This window comes from Phasianus colchicus, chromosome 6 (assembly GCF_987193195.1).
Source record: "Phasianus colchicus chromosome 6, bPhaCol1.hap1.1, whole genome shotgun sequence".
NCBI lineage: Eukaryota > Metazoa > Chordata > Aves > Galliformes > Phasianidae > Phasianus > Phasianus colchicus.
In genome coordinates, this window is record NC_143441.1 from 51455892 (window position 1) to 51474854 (window position 18963).

The 18963-nt window shown below is 40.8% G+C and overlaps 1 protein-coding gene across 2 annotated transcripts in view; it reads left to right on the forward strand.

The window, feature by feature from the left end:
* Positions 1–18963, forward strand: part of CCDC13 (coiled-coil domain containing 13) — a 29679-nt gene that overhangs the window by 2429 nt on the left and 8287 nt on the right. For both annotated transcript variants that reach the window (XM_031607897.2, XM_031607896.2), the window contains 10 exons: positions 3138–3286; positions 5673–5815; positions 8836–8925; positions 9187–9303; positions 11246–11350; positions 12754–12918; positions 14423–14599; positions 15561–15767; positions 16664–16800; positions 18743–18826. In XM_031607897.2, the coding sequence (XP_031463757.2) occupies positions 3138–3286; positions 5673–5815; positions 8836–8925; positions 9187–9303; positions 11246–11350; positions 12754–12918; positions 14423–14599; positions 15561–15767; positions 16664–16800; positions 18743–18826 (1374 nt within the window). The remainder of the gene's footprint in view (positions 1–3137; positions 3287–5672; positions 5816–8835; positions 8926–9186; positions 9304–11245; positions 11351–12753; positions 12919–14422; positions 14600–15560; positions 15768–16663; positions 16801–18742; positions 18827–18963) is intronic.

Genomic DNA, 18963 nt, shown 5'->3' on the forward strand with positions numbered 1-18963 from the left:
ATGATAGGGAGGTGGAACATGGGTGGGTAGAAGGAGCTGCCAGCTCTGCTAAAACCTGCAGATCATAGGTGGAAAGCCACACAGGTATGTACTTTTGAGACAATTTTCCCTCCCATAATCTATAGTGGGAAAAGACACCTCTAGCAAGGCTTATCAGGCCACTAACCAAGCTTTATTGGCCCTAAATGCTGTTCTTCCTTCTGTGTTACTCTGGGCAGCTTGTTTCTGAAGATTGCTTCACACCCAATTATGTATGCTGCAGCAGAAGCTGGGAATGAACCAGTGAAGTTTTCAGGTGCTTCTGGGAATATGGTTCATGCTGCAAGAGAAACCTGTGTGAAAGCAGGGAGCTGAGCTTTCAGAAAGAAACTGAAGTTCTCCCTCTTGCTTTCCACACAAAATGGAAATCTTCACACACAGATCCCTCTCCATGGCTGTCTGATTTCCCTGTGTAAGCTTCTGATCTGACCTCTTACCAATTGTCCCCTTCAACATTTTTTATGATAGTACTTAAAGTATACTTTGGAGATTTGATTTATTTTTGCAGGAGACTGATTCCCACATTTCAGCTGTGAATTTGATTGGTGAAAAGGGATTTGAGGAGTTGCTGTGGCATACTGGTGGAGTGAGCTGCAGTGTACAGGACAGTCCCAGCAATTCTGGCAATGCTTCTCTGGCACTTGCAGCTCAGTAATTTAGGTCTGAGTAATTCAAGAGCTGTTACCTAGCTCTTCTTTTTTTTTCACTAGCATTGACCAATAGAAGTCCTCATTTGACATACCAAGTATAGCAAACTACAGATTTATCTGGATTGTGCTTTGTTCGTGTATGTCTACGTTTGACAGAAGAGTAGTTATCAAATCCAGGCAGGATTTGCTTCTGGAAAGGATTCATCCTTGTGTACGGATATTGTGTTGCTATATTCCCATGACAACACATTAGAAAGTCGTTCCCAAGTACAAGGACTCCCTCCATATGGTCTGCAGCGGCAGTGATTTCTGTATGTCCATGTTGTTTACAGCAGCACTTCCTCCTCTCAGTTGTCATCCTTCCTGTGGGCCTCAGGAGTTCATTTTTCCTTCCTTCCGTTCCTCCTCCAGTTTTTATTCAGGCATGTGTCTGGCTGACATTTCTGTCTGTTTTTCTGTAACTTTGTCTGTTTTAGTGCCTTCAAGATTAAGTGATTTTCCCCATCAAATGGAGAATCTTTGTTAAAGAGTTGGGAAAGATACCTGAATACATAACGTTATAGATGTTGCTTACAAACTTCCCCTGGCTCTGTTTCTTTGAACTACAGTAAAACAAGTGAGCTTTCTGCAGCTTGTTTCTTTTGACTGTTTTTCCATTGCTGAACCACTTGGGTAGGAACCTCCTTTGTAATGTATAGAGTCATTCTGTGAGGGGGTGGGAAGAAGTCTCTCAGATGAGACTCCAGCTCTGTGCAGTTGGGATTTCCAGCCATTTTACTACAAGTGCTATTTCTTAAGGTTCTGAAGCCAGCTCTGAGGAAAAGATCTCTGATCAGATGTGCTGTGAGCTCAGAACCTTGTTTACATGTTAATTTCATAACATGTAATAAATTTTCAAAACATGAAAATGTTTTTGTCCATGTATTCCTCATTCAATCAGCACAGTTTTGTTGCTAACTTCTGTGTGTAGTACGTGTGGGAATAATTTAGTTTTGTCTTTTCTCTGCTCAGATTGCCTCTTGCTTTCTTCTGCTTCGTAAACAACTGACTTTGATCTCCCTTTGATTTTCAGCTTTGGAACAGAAGTGCATTGCTTAATTATGGATTGTGAATCATCTTATAAATTGCCTCTGTAGTTTATAACATTGCTTTAAGGGGTCATTTATTCTGACATACACATATAGAGTGTGCATTTAAGAGACTGGTTTGAGCAAAAAAACTTGCTAAAACTTTTGAGAGAAAAGAGGTGACTGTTGAGGTAGATGACATCTGGCTCTGGTTGTGCTTATAGCCACATACTGAAACAACAGGCCTTCATCCAAATCTGTGTGATCACCCAGGCTACTTACTTCCTTCACCAGCTGCAGGCTGGAGCAATCTGTCTGTAGGCTTAAGGCGTGGGACTCTATTCCAGATTAAGACACAAAATGCCTATATCCAAGGTCACAGTGCAGGCTGCTTGGTGCCTTGTGCTATCTGGGATGCCCTAGGGTGTCAGGGATATCTACATGGGAATGGCAGGAGACCCAGCAGCTGGGGGCTGGGTGGGCAGCTCTGATGGCACCTATATGTGGATAATCAAATTGCATCTCTTCACCAGATAGTGGGCTCAGATAACTCTGGGACACCTTGGATAGATGTCTGTGTTTTCACAGTCTAATTGAGCCCCCAGGGCCCTAACTTCCAGATTTTACATTTGGAGGAATTGTAATGAAAGGACAGCAAAGAGATTAAAGTTCTTCATTCCCTGAATGTCTGAGAGAAATGAAACCCATAAATGTTACTAAGTGTACCAGAGAATTGGAGGAGCAAGGCTATTTCCTCTCATTCAGAGGGCTTTTTGGTATTCTTTTTTCCTAAGTGAATTCCAAAAAGTAACATTAACAATAGAAACTGATGGTAGTCCATCCTGTGGAGTTCCAAGAAAATCAAATGAGGACATGGGAAATTGATCTTTTTTTGAATTGCTATGAAGCATTCATTTTTGAAGAAAGGACCTCAGTAGCAGCTTTTGTAATTTGTGCTCTGTTGGCTTCTATTGGCTTTGGTAAGCATAGAAAGTAAAGCCTGAATTGCACAGGTGCTGAATGGCAAGCCCACCTGTTTCCTCTGAAGAACCAGGTAGGTAAGTCTGAATGAGATGAGACTTCAGCAGCCTCAGGAGTCCTGGAAAAAATAACTGCTCTGTGATGTTTTGCTCCTGAGAACACAAGGAAATGCAAAACTTTTGAAAAAGACATAAGCTAACTGAATAGGTGAAATATCAGATGGCCAGCTGGTGTTCAGGATGTTCTGCTTAATTCAGTAAACTCATTCCTGGTGAGCTCAGCTCATTCAGCATACAGTCGTTTCACTATTTTATTTCTAGAAGCATCTGTTTGAAACACATTCTAGTGACACATCTGCCATTATGACTTCCTTTTTTTTTTTTTTTTTTTTTTTTGTCAGATTGCTTGAGGTTGAGCATGAACAACTCCAGGATCAGCTTCGAGAGGTCCGAGATGAGAACTGCAGACTGTACAAACTGGTGACAGAAAAAGATTTTGAAATAAAGCAACTGCAGAAAAAAATACAGGAGGATCGATTGGTTTTGTCAGGTAATCAGAGTAGCTTTGTGTTCACACTACACTAGTTCCAGTGTTTGCTTGCTGCTGAAGACAATAAAAGGAGAAAAACAACATCATTGTGAGATAGATAAACCTCCTGGAAGTAGAATATTTATGTGACATCTATTTCACCTGTTCTGTGCTAAAAAGGAGTGTTTCAGGCATAATGTGCTTGCTTCCATTTCCACTCCTGTAATAAACTTCTGCTAAGAAGATCCAAATTCAGCTCTTATAACTGAGAAAAAATTGCAATGCCTAAGCTGACACTTTGGCATTTGCAGTTATCTAAACACCAGTGTCTCTCCAATTTGGGAGTCTCACTGGCAGTGGGAAGTTCCTTGCAGTGATTTGACATGATAACATGTACACATGGATTGACATGTGTACATCTTACTTGCATCTTACTTCTTAGTCTTTCCTTCAGTTTCATAATCTGCAAAATTTGAATGCTACTGCTGCCCTTCTTAGAAAGCTTCTTGAAGGACAAGAAGTGGTCTGATATTGTCAGACGTGTCAGGCCAAAGACACAGAATATTGTTATCAGTAATTATATGTTCCTTTAAAGAATTACTGTGCTCTTTTGGGATACACAGTAGTTTGTGTTTCTCACAGCTCTACAAACTTGCCACTATCAGCACAAAAAATGATGATTCAGAAATTTTAGAAGCCTTTTTATTAATGTCAAAGAGCAGCGTTGCAGGTTTCTCAGCTACATAGTGTTAAATTCCTTATTCAGGCTTCTTTTGTTTAAATGCCTGAATAGGATACATGCAGAATGCTGGCTCAACAAAAAGTCCAGCTTTGAAGTTGTTTGGACGGCCTTTGAAGACTGAATTGTGCAGTTTGCACCTCCTCCACTGGGTGCCACTGTTGTGCAGGACAGCGGTGGTGACCTGGCTGGTAGCGAAGGGTAAAAGCAGCAGTAAGCAGAACTAAATAATGCATATATTACATTTTCATTCTTAACAATTAGCTGCAGCTTTTTAGGGTAGGTGATACGGTGTTACTGGGTCAAGACAGGAGCCAGAAATGGTGTTGCAGCTTCTTGGCTGGCAAACGACCAGCCTGTGGCAGTTTGCTCCACACCTCTGTCTTTCCTGTCTACTTTGTGGCAAGAGACTCCCATGCTTTTCAGGGAAACAAGAATCTTTAATTAAATGTGTGCCATGTGTTTGAAGACACTGCATGGGGGCCTGAGCCTGTTTCTAGGTTAGTTTAGTATGTACTGTAGTCCTTAGCAGCCATTTTTTGTTATGAAAGCTAAGGAATAAATAGCTGCTAGAGGAAACATATAAGATAAAGAAGTAACAACAGTGGAAATGCTTTTAAAAATAATGAACTTCTTATTTACCAGGTTTTAAAATAGTGATGTGGGGTCACATTCTGTTCTCACCTGCATTCTGCATAGCTTCGGTGAGCTCTCCAGAGGTTTTATGGGACTCAGAATTCATTTAAGAGTAGTCTGTCATCTTTGCATCTCACTGTAGTTCTAGAATTTAATCTTCACAGATGTCAGGAGAAGAATCACTAGGAATACTGAAGGAGGGTGAAAGAGTTAAAAAGAACGATAACAGCTAATTCATTGTACATAATCTCAGTCTACAGCTAGCCCAAATGTAAGGTGTTATTGCAGGCTGAGCAAGAGGTTTTCTTGAGCACTATGTGTAATTATATCAATTTTGCACTTGTATGAAAACTTTTTTCACCTCTGTGGTATTAACAAAAGCCAAGGCTGCAGGAGGCATTCCAGGGATTTCTTTATCTGTGACACTAATTAACCCTCTCTGGTGAGGAAGTGAGTGAAGTGCCTGTTTAAAAGATCACAGTAAAGCTCCGTGTGTAATCACAAGGGACACATAAATAGGCACAAAGAAATCTCCTGGATGTTATCCAGCACCCAACTGCAATAATGTCCCTGACCTTTAAGGACAGATGTCTATCAAAGTTTACACCTCTGTTTCAACAACTCCAGAAGTAAACAACCAGTGCAAAATAGAGTGTTGTGTTTTTCTGTAACATACCACATTATGCCACGTGGTCATAGCAGCCCTTCACAGCGATGAGCAGAAAACATCTCTACCATTTCCATGTAGAAATATTGCTATGACCATTGTTGTGGTCTTTTGACGTGGCTGTTGCTAAAGTGTGAAATGTGGCTTTGCTAGTCACACTGTAGTGCTTGTTCAAATAACCAAGCAATTCAGATGGAATCACTGTTGCCTCTTTTCCCTCTATTACTCATTTAAGTGCCTGGCACAGCGCTGAGAAATGGCTTAGACAATAACAGTACACTGTGAGCTGGACAGAGAACAAAAGCATCATCTATTGTGACTCTTGCCTGTAAAAAATATCCTTTGCTTTTTTGTGTGCTTTCCAGGGACGTCTGGTTTAGCAGGGGATGTTGCAGCTACTAAAATAGTTGAACTGGCCAAAAAGAACCGGGAGATAATTGCCGAGACTGAGAGTGAAAAAGCCAAAGTAAAGCAACTGAATAACAAAGTTAAAGAGCTGGAGAGAGAAGTGAGACATTTTTCTTGTTTTCTTTATGCTAGAACACAGAAGTCCAGCTTTTGGGATTGAGGAGCTGTAGCAGCTGTGGGGTTGATTCATGTTGCCATTTTGAATTTGCTCTTGCATCCATGCTTGGAGTTCTCATCATTTTTATCTGTGCTGGGAGGGGAGGGATGTGTGCCCTCAGCTGTTTCCACTGTTGCAGAAAGGAGGAGCTAGGAGAGGACATCAGAAAGTTATAACGAGCCAAAGATGTGTGTAGTGCCATTTGGGAATGTTCACTTAAATTTTGAAGCACAAGTGGCATAAATGCTGTCTGAACTGAGGTAAGGACAAACTATATCACTTAAGATAGCAGATCTTTACTCAGGCAGATGTGCTTTTCTGGTTTAGGGTGACTTTTTTATATGGGCTGGCCTTTCACAGGGCTGATTTTTCTGAGATGAAATGAAAATTAGATGCCCTGATCTCAATGTTTACTTTGTTCATTGGCTCCTACTGTTGTTCCTTATACACTTCTGGTAAATTTTTGATCGTTTTTAATGTGTTCTACTGCACTTGCACTTTGCCTCCTCAGAAGACTTAAATGTATCGATAACATTTATTTTGCTACCTGACAAATGCATTTTGACTCCATCTTCTGCAATCACATATTGTCATGAATGATTCATCCATTGGAATTGTACCTATTATTTGAAAGATGGAGAAGTGTTGGATGATATGTTTGAGAACTGCATAAATGAAGAGAGTTCTGGTCAGAAGGGTCTTGTGAAGGGTCTTCCAGCCATTCTGGCTGGAAGACTAAGAAATATCTGGCATAGCTGGAGACCTCTGAAGTCCCACACATAGGGAAGCAAGCCATAAATAATTACAGGAAATATTCCAGAACAAAATTGTCTTGTTTATAATCCTCTGCTGAAGAAGTACAATGACCATTATTCAGATAGAAACTTCAAATATTCTCTCTGATATTTACCCAAAAGAAAACTATTGCAGACACTTCAGAAAAGGAGATAAAGAAACAGTAATTGCTGATTGAAGCAGTGGTAAACTTCTCAGATACGAACCAATCTATTCCTTGGATATTAGCACCATCAAAATCAAAACCAAATGAAGCAACTTGTCTCTTCTGAGATAGAGATGAACTACAATGTGGGGGTATCTATCAGAAATACCCAAGGAGGCTGTGGATGCCCCATCCCTGCAGGCATTCAAGGCCAGGCTGGATGTGGCTCTGGGCAGCCTGGGCTGCTGGTTGGTGACCTGCACATAGCAGGGGGTTGGAACTGGATGAGCATTGTGCTCCTTTGCAACCCAGGCCATTCTATGGTTCTATGAAATGTTGAGTGATGTGCAAGAAAAGCTACCACAGATAGGAACCCGTGCAGATTTACATCTATTTAGTAATTTGAAGCTAAGCTGATGATTTGCACTCATCTTTTTCCACTGATGATAGAAAGAACCAAGACAACTAAAGTACATTTCAGTTCTCTGCTCATAGGCAAAAAAGCATCATTTGAGGCACTGCTTCACCTCTCAGACACCCATACAGGGCTGTTAGATGTGACAGGACTGGTAGTCTGGGTATTATAGGTGTAGGATACTTCAAACAGGGCGAGACAGCTGTATGTGGGCAAAAACAGAGCCCTCAATTCATGCATCCACTTGCCCTAATGTAGACCTGGCTGAAGAGTAGACTTCCATGATTGTATTGACTAGATTCCGTGAATTATAAACATAGACATTCACAGTGAGAGCAGGAAAAGCATTAATTTTTGTGTTGAATCTCATCCCATATGCCTGCTGCTAGATGGCTTAAACTCAGTGAAATCATAAAATCACCAAGGTTGGAAAAGACTCCAACATCACCCAGTCCAACTGTCTGCCTATCACCAATAGTTCCCAGTAAGCCATGTCTGAAATGAATTATACTGAAGGTACCTTATAAATACATCACTACCACAGGAGTGGAAAACACTGTTATTTTATAGTTAGCTCTTTGCTTGCATGAGAACTGAAAAATATGGAAATCATGAGTGTTTTAAGATGAATGTGTTCCCACAAACAAAATGCATGGTGTGGTCATTGAGCAATTGCTTAGCAAAGAGTGGTACTTATAAACAAAGATTATAAATGGGTCTTTGCAGAAAACATGATTAGAATTTGACCTAGTAGCTGCCACCAGCTAAAAGTTTATGAACTGGACAGAAGGGTGCCCTAAGCTTGGATTTCTTTGCAAAGAAAGGCTCAAGTGGCTCTGAATGGCACTCTCTCCACATATGGCTGTAATAAGGAAGCTATTCCTCAGAGCTTTCTTTTATTCAGGCAAATTATCAAGATTTTCTTCCCACCTCAAAGAATGAAATCTCAGCCCCTTAAAGCAACATTTCCCAAACTTTTATGCTCCAAACTGCATTCTGGTCCTATAAGAAGTCTTTACAGTCTCAATAAAAAAATACATGATTCGGAGGGGGGATGACAGTGCCTTTGCCTTCTCATTCTGTGTGCAAGCAGTAGCAGACATATGCTTTATGCATTGAGAAATACTATTTTAAAGCTATACTAGCTAAAGAAAATGGGTGTTGACATCATTACTAAATCACAGATGTAGGGCATTAGGTTGTCATGTCTCCTTTTAAATTCCTCTGTTGGACAGAGTTATGTGCTTTTTATGGAATGTCCTGATTTTCTTGAAAAGTGAGTAAACTGGCAACAACATCATCCTGATCTGCACTGAACTGGGCATTCACTGATATATATAAATACTTATTTTATGAACCTCTGATGATAAAATTCCCCAGAAAACACTGAAGTTGTTCCACAATAAAATACTACCGGCTTATTTGGGAAGCATTTCAGGACAAGGGTTTTCTACTGGTTATATTTAAAAACAAGGGGGAAATAAGGTCTCTTTTTTTTTTTTTTTTAGAGGGTCAATAAAATTGCTGTTATATTATTTACCAGTTAATCTTCAATGAAGGTGTTCTCCTCACTGTATTTGCTTTATAATAGTGCATTTTTTTTTCCAGCTACAGACAGCTGTGGAAAAAATACATTCTCTTGGTGGCAGTGATGCAGGAATCAAGCAATCAGCTCTGAAGAAGACGGAAGAAAACTTGGTATGAATTGTACCTGTGGAAAGGAAATCAGATCAGAAGTAATAGCTGATATTTAGTTTTTTGCTGTTGTGCATTTCTTCTCTTATGACAGGGATGTGTCCCCATCACTAATTCTGTAGCCAGATTGCTCTGTTTTCACTTCCTCTGTACCCTAGAAAGTAGGGAATGGAAAAAAGAGATTCTGTTGGATCTGTGGATCATAATAACTTCAGTTTTTCACTGCAGATTCTGTTCTTACCAAATCCATTCTTTTCTTCAAAGGCTGAAAGTCCAGAGGTGAAAGCATTGCAAGAAAAATTAACTACAGCCAACTTCAAAGTGCTGGAGTATCGTAACCAGCTGCAATCTGCAAAGCAGGAACTGAAGATGACCCAAAAGGTACTGTTCCAGGACAAAGTCTGTGGCTGGGATCCTGGGCACGATCTCACTCGTGAAATCAGAAGATGGCTTCTTTTTCTTGGAGCTTTCTTTAGCCTCCATGATTCCAGTGAGCTCTGAGAGTATAAGAGACCAGAGATGTAGTGGTTGCATTGGAGATGCATCCACCATGAGGTGGATGAATGTTTCCATTATTTCTGCTCATATCATTGGTAGAGGTACTTGAAGGTTTGAATGTTTCAGTCCAGCAAAATAGGTTTTGACTGACCTGAAGCATGCATTCAGATCCATTCCTCTTTTCCAAAGCATTTAATTATGTATTTACTTTTGATGTAGGTTTCAGTCCCATGAACATTAATGAGATTAAAGAACATACTTGAACTAAAGCACCTTTAAACATGCTTTAGCTTGGTGGAGTGACATCCAGAGTAACCTTTTCCTTTTTGATTCATGATGGATTTTAATGCTTTACTCTGTACTCTGCTTCCTTCAGTTTCATTACTTTGCGTAAGAGACCTGCAATGCAGATCAGAGTAGAGAATATGGTTCTAAAAATAGAACTCTGCTGACCTTTTTATAAATAATTTAAATGCTCATCATACTAACTTTAGCTCATGTTAATGTGGCTCTTTCAGAATTGTGTGAGAGAGATTGGCTTAATGCCTGATTGCAGGGGTGTGTATTAAGGCAAGATCTCTATTCTGTTCCTGCTTAGTTCTAGTTATAGATCATATATAAAATAATTAAATACTTTGAAAACTGTTAGTAATGCTTAGTAAATCTTGGTGATTAATTTGAAATGCTCTTCTTAAAGAGGTAGCACAGTTTGACATCTTTCTCCTGGTTTTAGGGGAACAAGCAGGTTCCTTTAGAGATCATTGGTAGAATAAGGAGTGCCTGCAAGTTAGTGGTTATAATTAGAGCTGTATTATTGCATAAAAATCTTAGCAACCATCATAGTTTATTGTTACATCATTTTTTTTAGTATTGTTGCTTTCTTATTATTTAGAATTTTTAGTCACCTAGAATTTTTTATCACCTGGATCCTCTGTAGATCAAATTCCTACTAATCAGCGTGTGGTAGTCTATAGTCTAGACTCTGAATTCACCTGAAGGAACACAAACCACTCACTCAGACCTTGGAGGAGGAAGGCACTGGTGGAGGCATCACTGACCATTGAGGAGGGCACAGGTTTTGCCATCCAGCAGCACTTCAGTTCTGAGTCCCACTTAGCACTTGCAGCCGCTTGATTTTGTAGTCAGTATCTCATGTTACGCTTCCCTGATTCTTAACAACTGTCACCATCTCTGGGCAACTCAGTGCTGTTGCTTTGAGAGCATCCTTATCAGAATGCCAACAGCTGGCTTGTTTGTTCTGTAACAGGGGTCACCACATCCTGGTGGCTGTGCAGTGCTGGTGGCAGATGTTCTCAAGACAGTGCAAAAGAGGATATAGAAGGGGAGTGATAACATGATTAGGCTGTTTTCATATTGTGGCAGTTTGATTCATGATGTCTATTATGCTAACTATATTAGATGTCAGGAGTAGTGGGTACTGTTTACAACACCCAACTAGATAGAGCTAGATGGTCCAGTTTGGCACTCTCAATAGGCAGGCAGCAAAATACGGACTCATTAAAAATATATATATATTCAAAGACTAATACCCCAACATTGAAATATCAAAATATCTACCTTAACAAATAAAGCCAGTTTTGTTAGTCAGACCCTCCTAAGCAGCAACAATCTGTATGATGATAATGATTTGAAAGAGCTTCTATCACATGGGGTACTGGACATCAGGTACAGGTAATAAAGGCTATAGTTGTGTATATATATACAGTATTTTGTGTGTACCACTAGAGAGAGTGGCTTTTGCTCCTCTCTCCCTAGCATGTGTTTCAGCCTAGTCTTTTTGCTAATGTTAATCCCTTCTTTGTAGCTCTTAGCAAATGAAGTTGGTGAGGATGTGAATATCCAAAGTCTCTTGACCAATTCTGGCAGCTGGCGTGGACGAGCCCAGCAAATTCTTGTTCTCCAAAGCAAGGTGAGTTAAGACCTTGCATAGAGCTCTGCAAGCTGGGTGCTGGGATGCTCTCTGTAGGAAAGATGTCTGAGGTAAACTGTTAGTTTTTTAAGTCATTCTTAACATCTATACCTGCTTATGTATCCCAGTTCAAAGTATTTACTGCAAATAAATAATCAGTCTTTTCTGTGTTGAGGAAAGCAGTTGTTCAAAAAGCTTCATGGTAACTTCTGGAATGTTATTTTAGTGCACATGTGTGCATGCGTATTGTGGTGATGTGTTAAATTTTAAATATGTATCGATGTGTGCAATCTTTCAGAATTCCTAGAGAGTATTTTAATTAGTCTACTGCAACCATGCAAACCCCAGTATTTATCTAGGTAGTGTCTGTTTTGGAAGAGAGAGTTTGGTGACCTTGGAGAGCTGTGGCAGCTTAGTTAAAATCCCAAGGTGTTGTGAAGGTGCCTCTCCCCACTGAGTACAGAAGGAGCCTTGTCTGTATCTGTGCTCTGACTTGCACATCTTTGTTCAGTGCTTGAAGTCACATGGGCAGAATTGAGGCCAGATAAGATTTTCAAGTTGTTTTCTCCCAGGAAAAGTAAAGTCTTTAACTCTAAAGAGCACAGTGTAGCTAAAATGTCAGATTAGGACAGAGAGACAGTTTGTCAGTGTCTTACATAAAACTTCTCTCATGTAATTTGAAACACAGTCTTCCTATTTTTCTGATATTGAATTATATGCCAATGAACAGTGATTTCTGCACTCTTATTGACTGAAATTGTTAATCTCTGTATTCTCACAGGCAAATTACATTTTCCTTTCATTAGACCCCTTGTCTGAGATTCATCTGAACTCTGTACATTAGGCACTGTGCTCTACTGCAGAAATTTCTGTCTAAGCAGACTCCACAGGCCCCTTTTTTGTCAGTAATTACAGTCAATAGATCAACAGGGTGCATCTTATCTCAGAAGACACCTCCAAAAAAGAGCAGAATAGATGTACTGTAGCAGTGCCCTCTTCCTTCTCCTGACTATAAAATAAACCTGCAGTGAATAGCTGAGATGCAGCAGTTGAGTTCAGCTGCCCACACAGATGTCTCATGCTAGCTGGGATGCCACAGGGTATCCCTTTGGTCATTGCTCCAGAGGAGTATGGATGTCCTATAGATCCTGCACCCTATGTGTCTCCAGCATCCCAGAACAGCTCAAACAAGGCTAGGTACCTTGTGTCATATCTCCTCCCTGCACAGGTGCCCTGGGCAACCACATGTTTGTTAGCAACTAACAAATGTGTTTTTTTTCAAACACTCACTGCTCTGTGTCTGTTAGCCGTGACAATGTCAAGAAGTAAATGATAAGATGCTGCGGTTTGAGCTCCCTTTATTTATGTGCTTTTTGGTGCTTGGCCTCTATACTGTCCCCTAGGTTAGAGAGCTGGAGAATCAGTTGGGTCAAAACAAGAGCAGAACATTACTGAGTGAAATGGATGAGGAGCTGCTGGCTCTTACCGACCTGAGGAAGTTGTCAGCCCAAGAGAAGAACTTGCTGAAAATTCGCAGTTTGGAAAAAGAAAGGAAAGAAGCCTTGGAGGTAAAATCCTATGAGCTGATCTGAGTCTCACTGGGATATTTAGTGTAATATCCTGCCTTACCTTCAGGGTATATGTTATATATCCTGGCTGGAGACCATTTTGGAAGCCCACCTGATCTGCTTGAGGAAGTTCTGTCATGCTTCACAGTCTGTGCATAAGATTCCCATGCTTGTTTTCTGCACTGCACTCTTGTGTGGCCAGGCAAAACATTCAGTACATGATTAGGTCTTCTCTCTGCTTCATGATTCACATGTCAGGTGCACTACTTGGCCTGAAATGTGGCCACTTGACAACTAGGCCTGGTATATGACATTAGGCAGTAGGAGGGAGGAACAGGGATGCAGTGCAGCTGACACAGACTTTGCACTGTAGTCACATGTAGGAAGAATCCCTGCTGCATCTGCATCCAATTTTTGTAGGATCTCTTTCTCCTTATGACCAGGTGTGCGTTCTTTATGAAGTGTTAAATACAAGCATGCCCCTCACACCTCATGTATCTTTATGGTGATGGGCTCCTACATTTGAATAGAATAAAGCTGAGAATTAAACCAGACTCATTTCAAGAAGCATTTTGAAAATGGCTCGTACCCTCCATCTATTGTGTTTAGTTGCTACAAAGATAAAAAGGCATCCAGTGTTTATGGAGTGAGAGAGGCTACAGCTAATAGCACGTGTTGTAAACCCTAAAATGGAAAGGATACAAACTTCTGTGTCCACAAGAAACTCAGGGGGTGTGGTATAGCCTGTACATGTACAGGCTAGCAAAGTACATTTCTGTAAGCTCTTTTCCTGCATTCACTTCTCTAAAAGCCACCTGACACCATTCCAGTTCTTCATTAGTTGCCACCACAATTTAACTGTGCAGTAGAATGAGCAGTGGGGTAATACACACCTTTCATTCTCAGCTGTGAGAATGAAAAAGGTTTATAGCCACGGGCATGCAGCACAGGGAGAGTTTCTCTTGATAACTGTAATTTGCATGGCTTCACTCTGCCTTTGTGTTTCAGGCTTCACTCCCCCAGATTCCTTGTACTTGTCCATTACTACAAGACTATTAGAGTGCTTTCTGACCAGTTTCAACCAGGTGAAGATATGGCTCAGGAAACAGCATATGGCAGGCACTGCTTCTAGTAGGCACTGTGAAATTATCAGCCTGTATCTGGAAGTAAGAAAGTATCCCCGTGGAGGATAATGAGGCAAATAAAAGAGCAGGAGCATACAGAACTACACTGTAACACAAAATTATTGTGTGCGTTCTGACATACGGAATCAACCTTGTCTAGTTGTATTTCTGATCAGACTGATCTTTTTTTGATGGTGGCAAACAGACAGTGAGCAGTACTATTTATAATTTCTACCTATTTAGGAAGGATATGATATGTCATTGCCTTTTTTCTTCCAGTTCTTCCAGGCAACATGCGACTCCTTTTGCTCACCAAAGTATGCAGGGCTTGGTGACAGGCTATAACTGTCATTTCTTCTGATGTGTTTGCATCACTGCAGAAACTCACTGTGGAACATGATGCTCTCAAAACAAATCATGAGGAAGTGAAAAAAAACCTCGATGCAACAAAAGCCAGGAACAAAGTGCTGTGCAGCGAAGTGAAAACCTTGAAGGGACAGATCATAACCCTGCTGGAGAAAGGAAAACACGATGATGAGCTCATAGATGCCTTACTGGTACTGCCCTTGCAGTCAGCCCTCTTTCTATAAATGATGAAATGTGAAGTCATTTAAAGACACAGTGACACAACCTTAGAGTATACGGGAACTGATGGATCATGCTGTGATGGCCAGAGGTTTCACAGTTAGCTAAAGCCCTTCTACATTTTAGGTCAGGTTATGTGAAGGCTGCAGAACAGCACCAGGAGTTACAGCTGGAATCGAATGGCTCTAAGCTGTAAGCATTGTATAGAAACAGTTTGCAGAATGATGGAAATAGGGAAGTTGAGTAGTTAGAGGAAGAGCTTCGTGTCTGACTCAAAAAGCTGGACTGTGTTTTCTATTTTGATCTCAGACTTGTTTTTACTTTTTTTTTGTTTTTCTCTGAGAATACCTGCAGTCTTGCACTTTAATTTGCTGTGTTACACAGCCCAAAACACATGAACCTGTCCTGGTTCACCATGAGTACTGGACTGTAGGCACATCTGGTTGCAGTAGCTGAAGCTAAGAGGATGTAGTACCTTCAAAATTAGAAGTGCTAAATGGGGACTCAAGGTAGAGTTGTGCTGAAATATATGCCCACTGTCATGCTCTTGCAGAGCTGTTTCTCTCAGTTGCTTGGATCTTTCTAATTTGAACCATCCTGGTGCTAAAGCCTTGATATGACCAATGAGGACAGACTGTCATTACCCAGCAGAACACATCTGGACATTGCAAGCAGATGTGCTGTGCAATTCTTTTAATGGTTATCTGCTGGGAGAAGACAAGATAACCTCATACTTAAAACATAATGGACCAAATTCTAGGAGTAGATAGTGACATCAATTTGCTTACACCAGAGAATGAGTTTGATAGGGCAGTGACTTGCCCTAGCACTCATAAATGCATATTTTTCTTGGAGGATCTAAACCATGCACAGAGTCTTACTAATCATTGTGTACAAAAATGTATATTTCACTCATTATTTCTATTTTATCAGAGCCAGCAGAAACAAATGCAGGAAATCTTAAAGCACCTGAGCCAGCAGGATGAAAAGAACAAAGAATCCCAGCAGCTGCTAGGACAGCACTTGAACAATGAGGCTCAGAGACAAAATTGCCTTGTAGAGCAGCTCAGGCAGATGGTGGCTGAACGAGAAGCAAAGGTTAAAGAGCTGGAAGAGGAGATTGGGCAACTCGCACTTCAGGTAGTCAGAAGAAATGAACTAGAAAAGCATACTTGTAATCATTTCAGATCTGCTTTTCCACTTCCTTCTCTGATGTTAACCATGATGGGACCTGCCTTACTGACAGTCCCATCTGTTGGAATGACAATGCAGGAATTCTCTCTTGTAACTCTAATTTTCTTTCTTGTTTGTACACAACTTGTTTAAACATCAGAAAACATAGGGATATTAATGCCATCAGCATGTGGCTCCACATACAGGATGTGGTACACCTGACAGCAGAGATGGGGCCACAGTAGGGATTTCATCCTTGACTGCTGAAGGATGCAGGCAGACAAATGCAGTTGCCAGCATCAGCAGTTTGCCATCATGCCCAGAATCAGGATTGGCTGCTAATGGGCTAGTAGATTGAAATGCCTTCAACAAGATGGTACTATTGCTAGAACACAGGCATAGAAATTGACAGGCAGTCCACTAACATATCAAAGGCTTCTTCTGTGGTCTGGTTTTGTTAAGAGTAGATATCCAGTTCCCATAGATATAAAATCCTTGTAGGGTTATGGTGATGTTATGAATCTGTTAAATACCTTGGAAATGGGGGCTAGAGTGTTGAATCCAAGATAAATCTTATGACAGGGACACAAACCAACCATACTGGCAGTGGTGGTGCTGCACTGTAGGTTCTCTAGTGACATGTGTATACCCTATGATTTTACATGAAACTGCACTTCTTTCTGACATTTGCTTTGTTTATGTTCTGCGATGATTAGAAACTAAATAAAAGTTTCTGAGCAGATCCTGTTTATTAAAAGTTCTGGCATGCTTCTAGCAATAATCGTGATCTGCTGATCAGACTGATGCAGCTCTTTTTCTTTGAACTGTGTAATTGTTTTTGTAACCTGCTCCAACATTAACAGAAGAAATCTGCCCATCAAGGGGACAATTCAGGAGCTGTTTTTACACCACCCTGTGCACACTCAGAAGATCTACGTTTTTCTGGGCTTAAGCCCCTGACATCAGCCAGTGATCAGGTTGGAAGGACTGCATCTGCTCGGTAAGAAGACCCTAATGTCAGTCTTTAAAACTGCTGTGAGTTATTCAGAAGCATGGTTTTCCCAGACAACTTTATCAGGCCACTAGTGCTGTGTGCCAGTGGTTGTGGCAGGCTGTTTACGGTATATGGGAATCTGTAATCACATTGTCTCTTGGATATTTGTCCTGGAACAGAAAAGGATACACAGACTTGCAGACATTACTACATTTGGCATGATGATAGTGCAGCTAATTCTCTTTCTCCAGCTCAGATAATGTTTATGTGGTTAGCTTAAGTGCCTGTGATTCTTCTCTCTTAGGAGAAACAGGGCTTCTAATGAGCAGCATTCTGAAAATAGGGTGGCAAATTAATACACAACTCCATTTTAGGTAAACAGTAAATCACCAGTGGATTGCTCAAATCAATAAAGATGCTTTGAGTAGTGTTTCCTTGCAGATATGTTGAAAACACACCGCATTGTTTACTCTTAACAAGCATCCTTTTAAAAGCCTTCCTGAAGTCCATGTAAGTTATGCTCATCTTAATACAATTGTAAGTTTGATTTTTTGTTCACACTGGTGAGGCTGTGGCTCAGCCTGGTTCTGTGAAGGTACCACAACACCAGAGCAAGCTGTATTCTTTCCTGTTAAAATGCTGGCTTTGTTGCTAAGGAGGAGTTGAAGTGGGTATTCTCAGAAGGAGTAGACTTTTTACCATGTTAAAGTTCCAACTAATTTCTCTTATGAAACCTTAGCTAGACTACCACATTACTTTAGACACCAAGACTGACTTGAAAATTACCAGATGTCTCCCTATGTCTAAGTAGAACATTACCACAAAATTTAAAAAAGGCTCTTCGGAGTGTTCTGAAATGAGTTAGAACACTATCCTTAATTGAAAGTTTCTCTTGCAGAGTGGTAGCATCTCCAAGGTTCTGCACTCCCAACTGGCTTTTTTCTCCGACTCGTAACTGCACAGATGTAGTACTCTCATGGGGCAAATCTGTGTTCTATCCACTTATTTTTTTCTTTTGCCAGTTACTTCAAATGTCTGCTGATAGTAAGCAGGAGGGTGAACATGAAAGCTGGGCTGGGTACAGGCTTTGTAGGAGCCCCTAAGTGCAATGCATAAATTATTGCTTGTGCATGTAGCTAACATAGTGCTGGCCAGACAATGGCTGATGTCAGGTAGGCAGCAAAGGAGTCTGAATCTGCAAGAGCTGTTAATAATGCGGTCAGCAGGGCTAACTCTTTCCATTAACTTTAATAAGCTGATGAAACATCTATTCCATTTTATTTTAGTGAATCATCTTTTCCTATCAAGAAAGATGAAATGAAAAACGCTATAAATAGGATCTAAAGTCCCTTGGAGATGTTAAAGTAAAACTCTGCAGTTTAAGACTGGGCCATGTCTGTCGTTACCAACCTTCACTTGGTTTTGGGATGGGTTAACCAGTCACAGCCTAGATAGCTGTTATGCTATATTAAGGCTTTCTCCTCTGTTAGCTGCAGCTTAAAGACCAGAAAACATGGGCTACATCTACAAGGAATTGCCTTCAGATGGCTGAACTCAAGAATTAAAGTTCTGCACCTTGTTGTGGAACAGGGATTAGGTTGGTTCTGATGGTTCTGCTCACCAGTTGCTCTGTGGCTACTCTTGACATCCACATGCTACAATGTTGTGGTACAAACTGTTGGCATGAGGTGCCAGCAAAGTATCTCTAGAAGCACAGAGATGAAAAACTGAGCTTCATTAACACTCAAGGTGTTTTTGCAGTGTGTTGTGGGGTTGGACAGCAGCTGAATTATGGTGTGTGCAAAGCCTGTGTGATACTCCCTTAGGAGACTCTAGGAGGCTCTCCCCTGCAAGGCAGCAATAAACACAGACATTGGAAAATCAGAGGAGTTCTTGGAGGACTGCCCTCTGTAGAGGTCAGTGTTTAACAAAGCTTTCTTCCTTTTAGCACAGTGTCCAAGATGGGCCATATGCTTATAGAATCAGCAGCTACCAAACCTTCCCTTCTCAGTAGCAACATCACACCTGGAAGGTATGTGTATCAACTTATCTGAAACAAGAAAGAGAACCTGTTGTACTCCACAAGGTGCTGGCAGCCTTTAGCTGCCTTGTTTTAGTAATGGCAGCTTCTTTTACCATCTGTCTGATACTGTTAGAGGGTTTTGACAA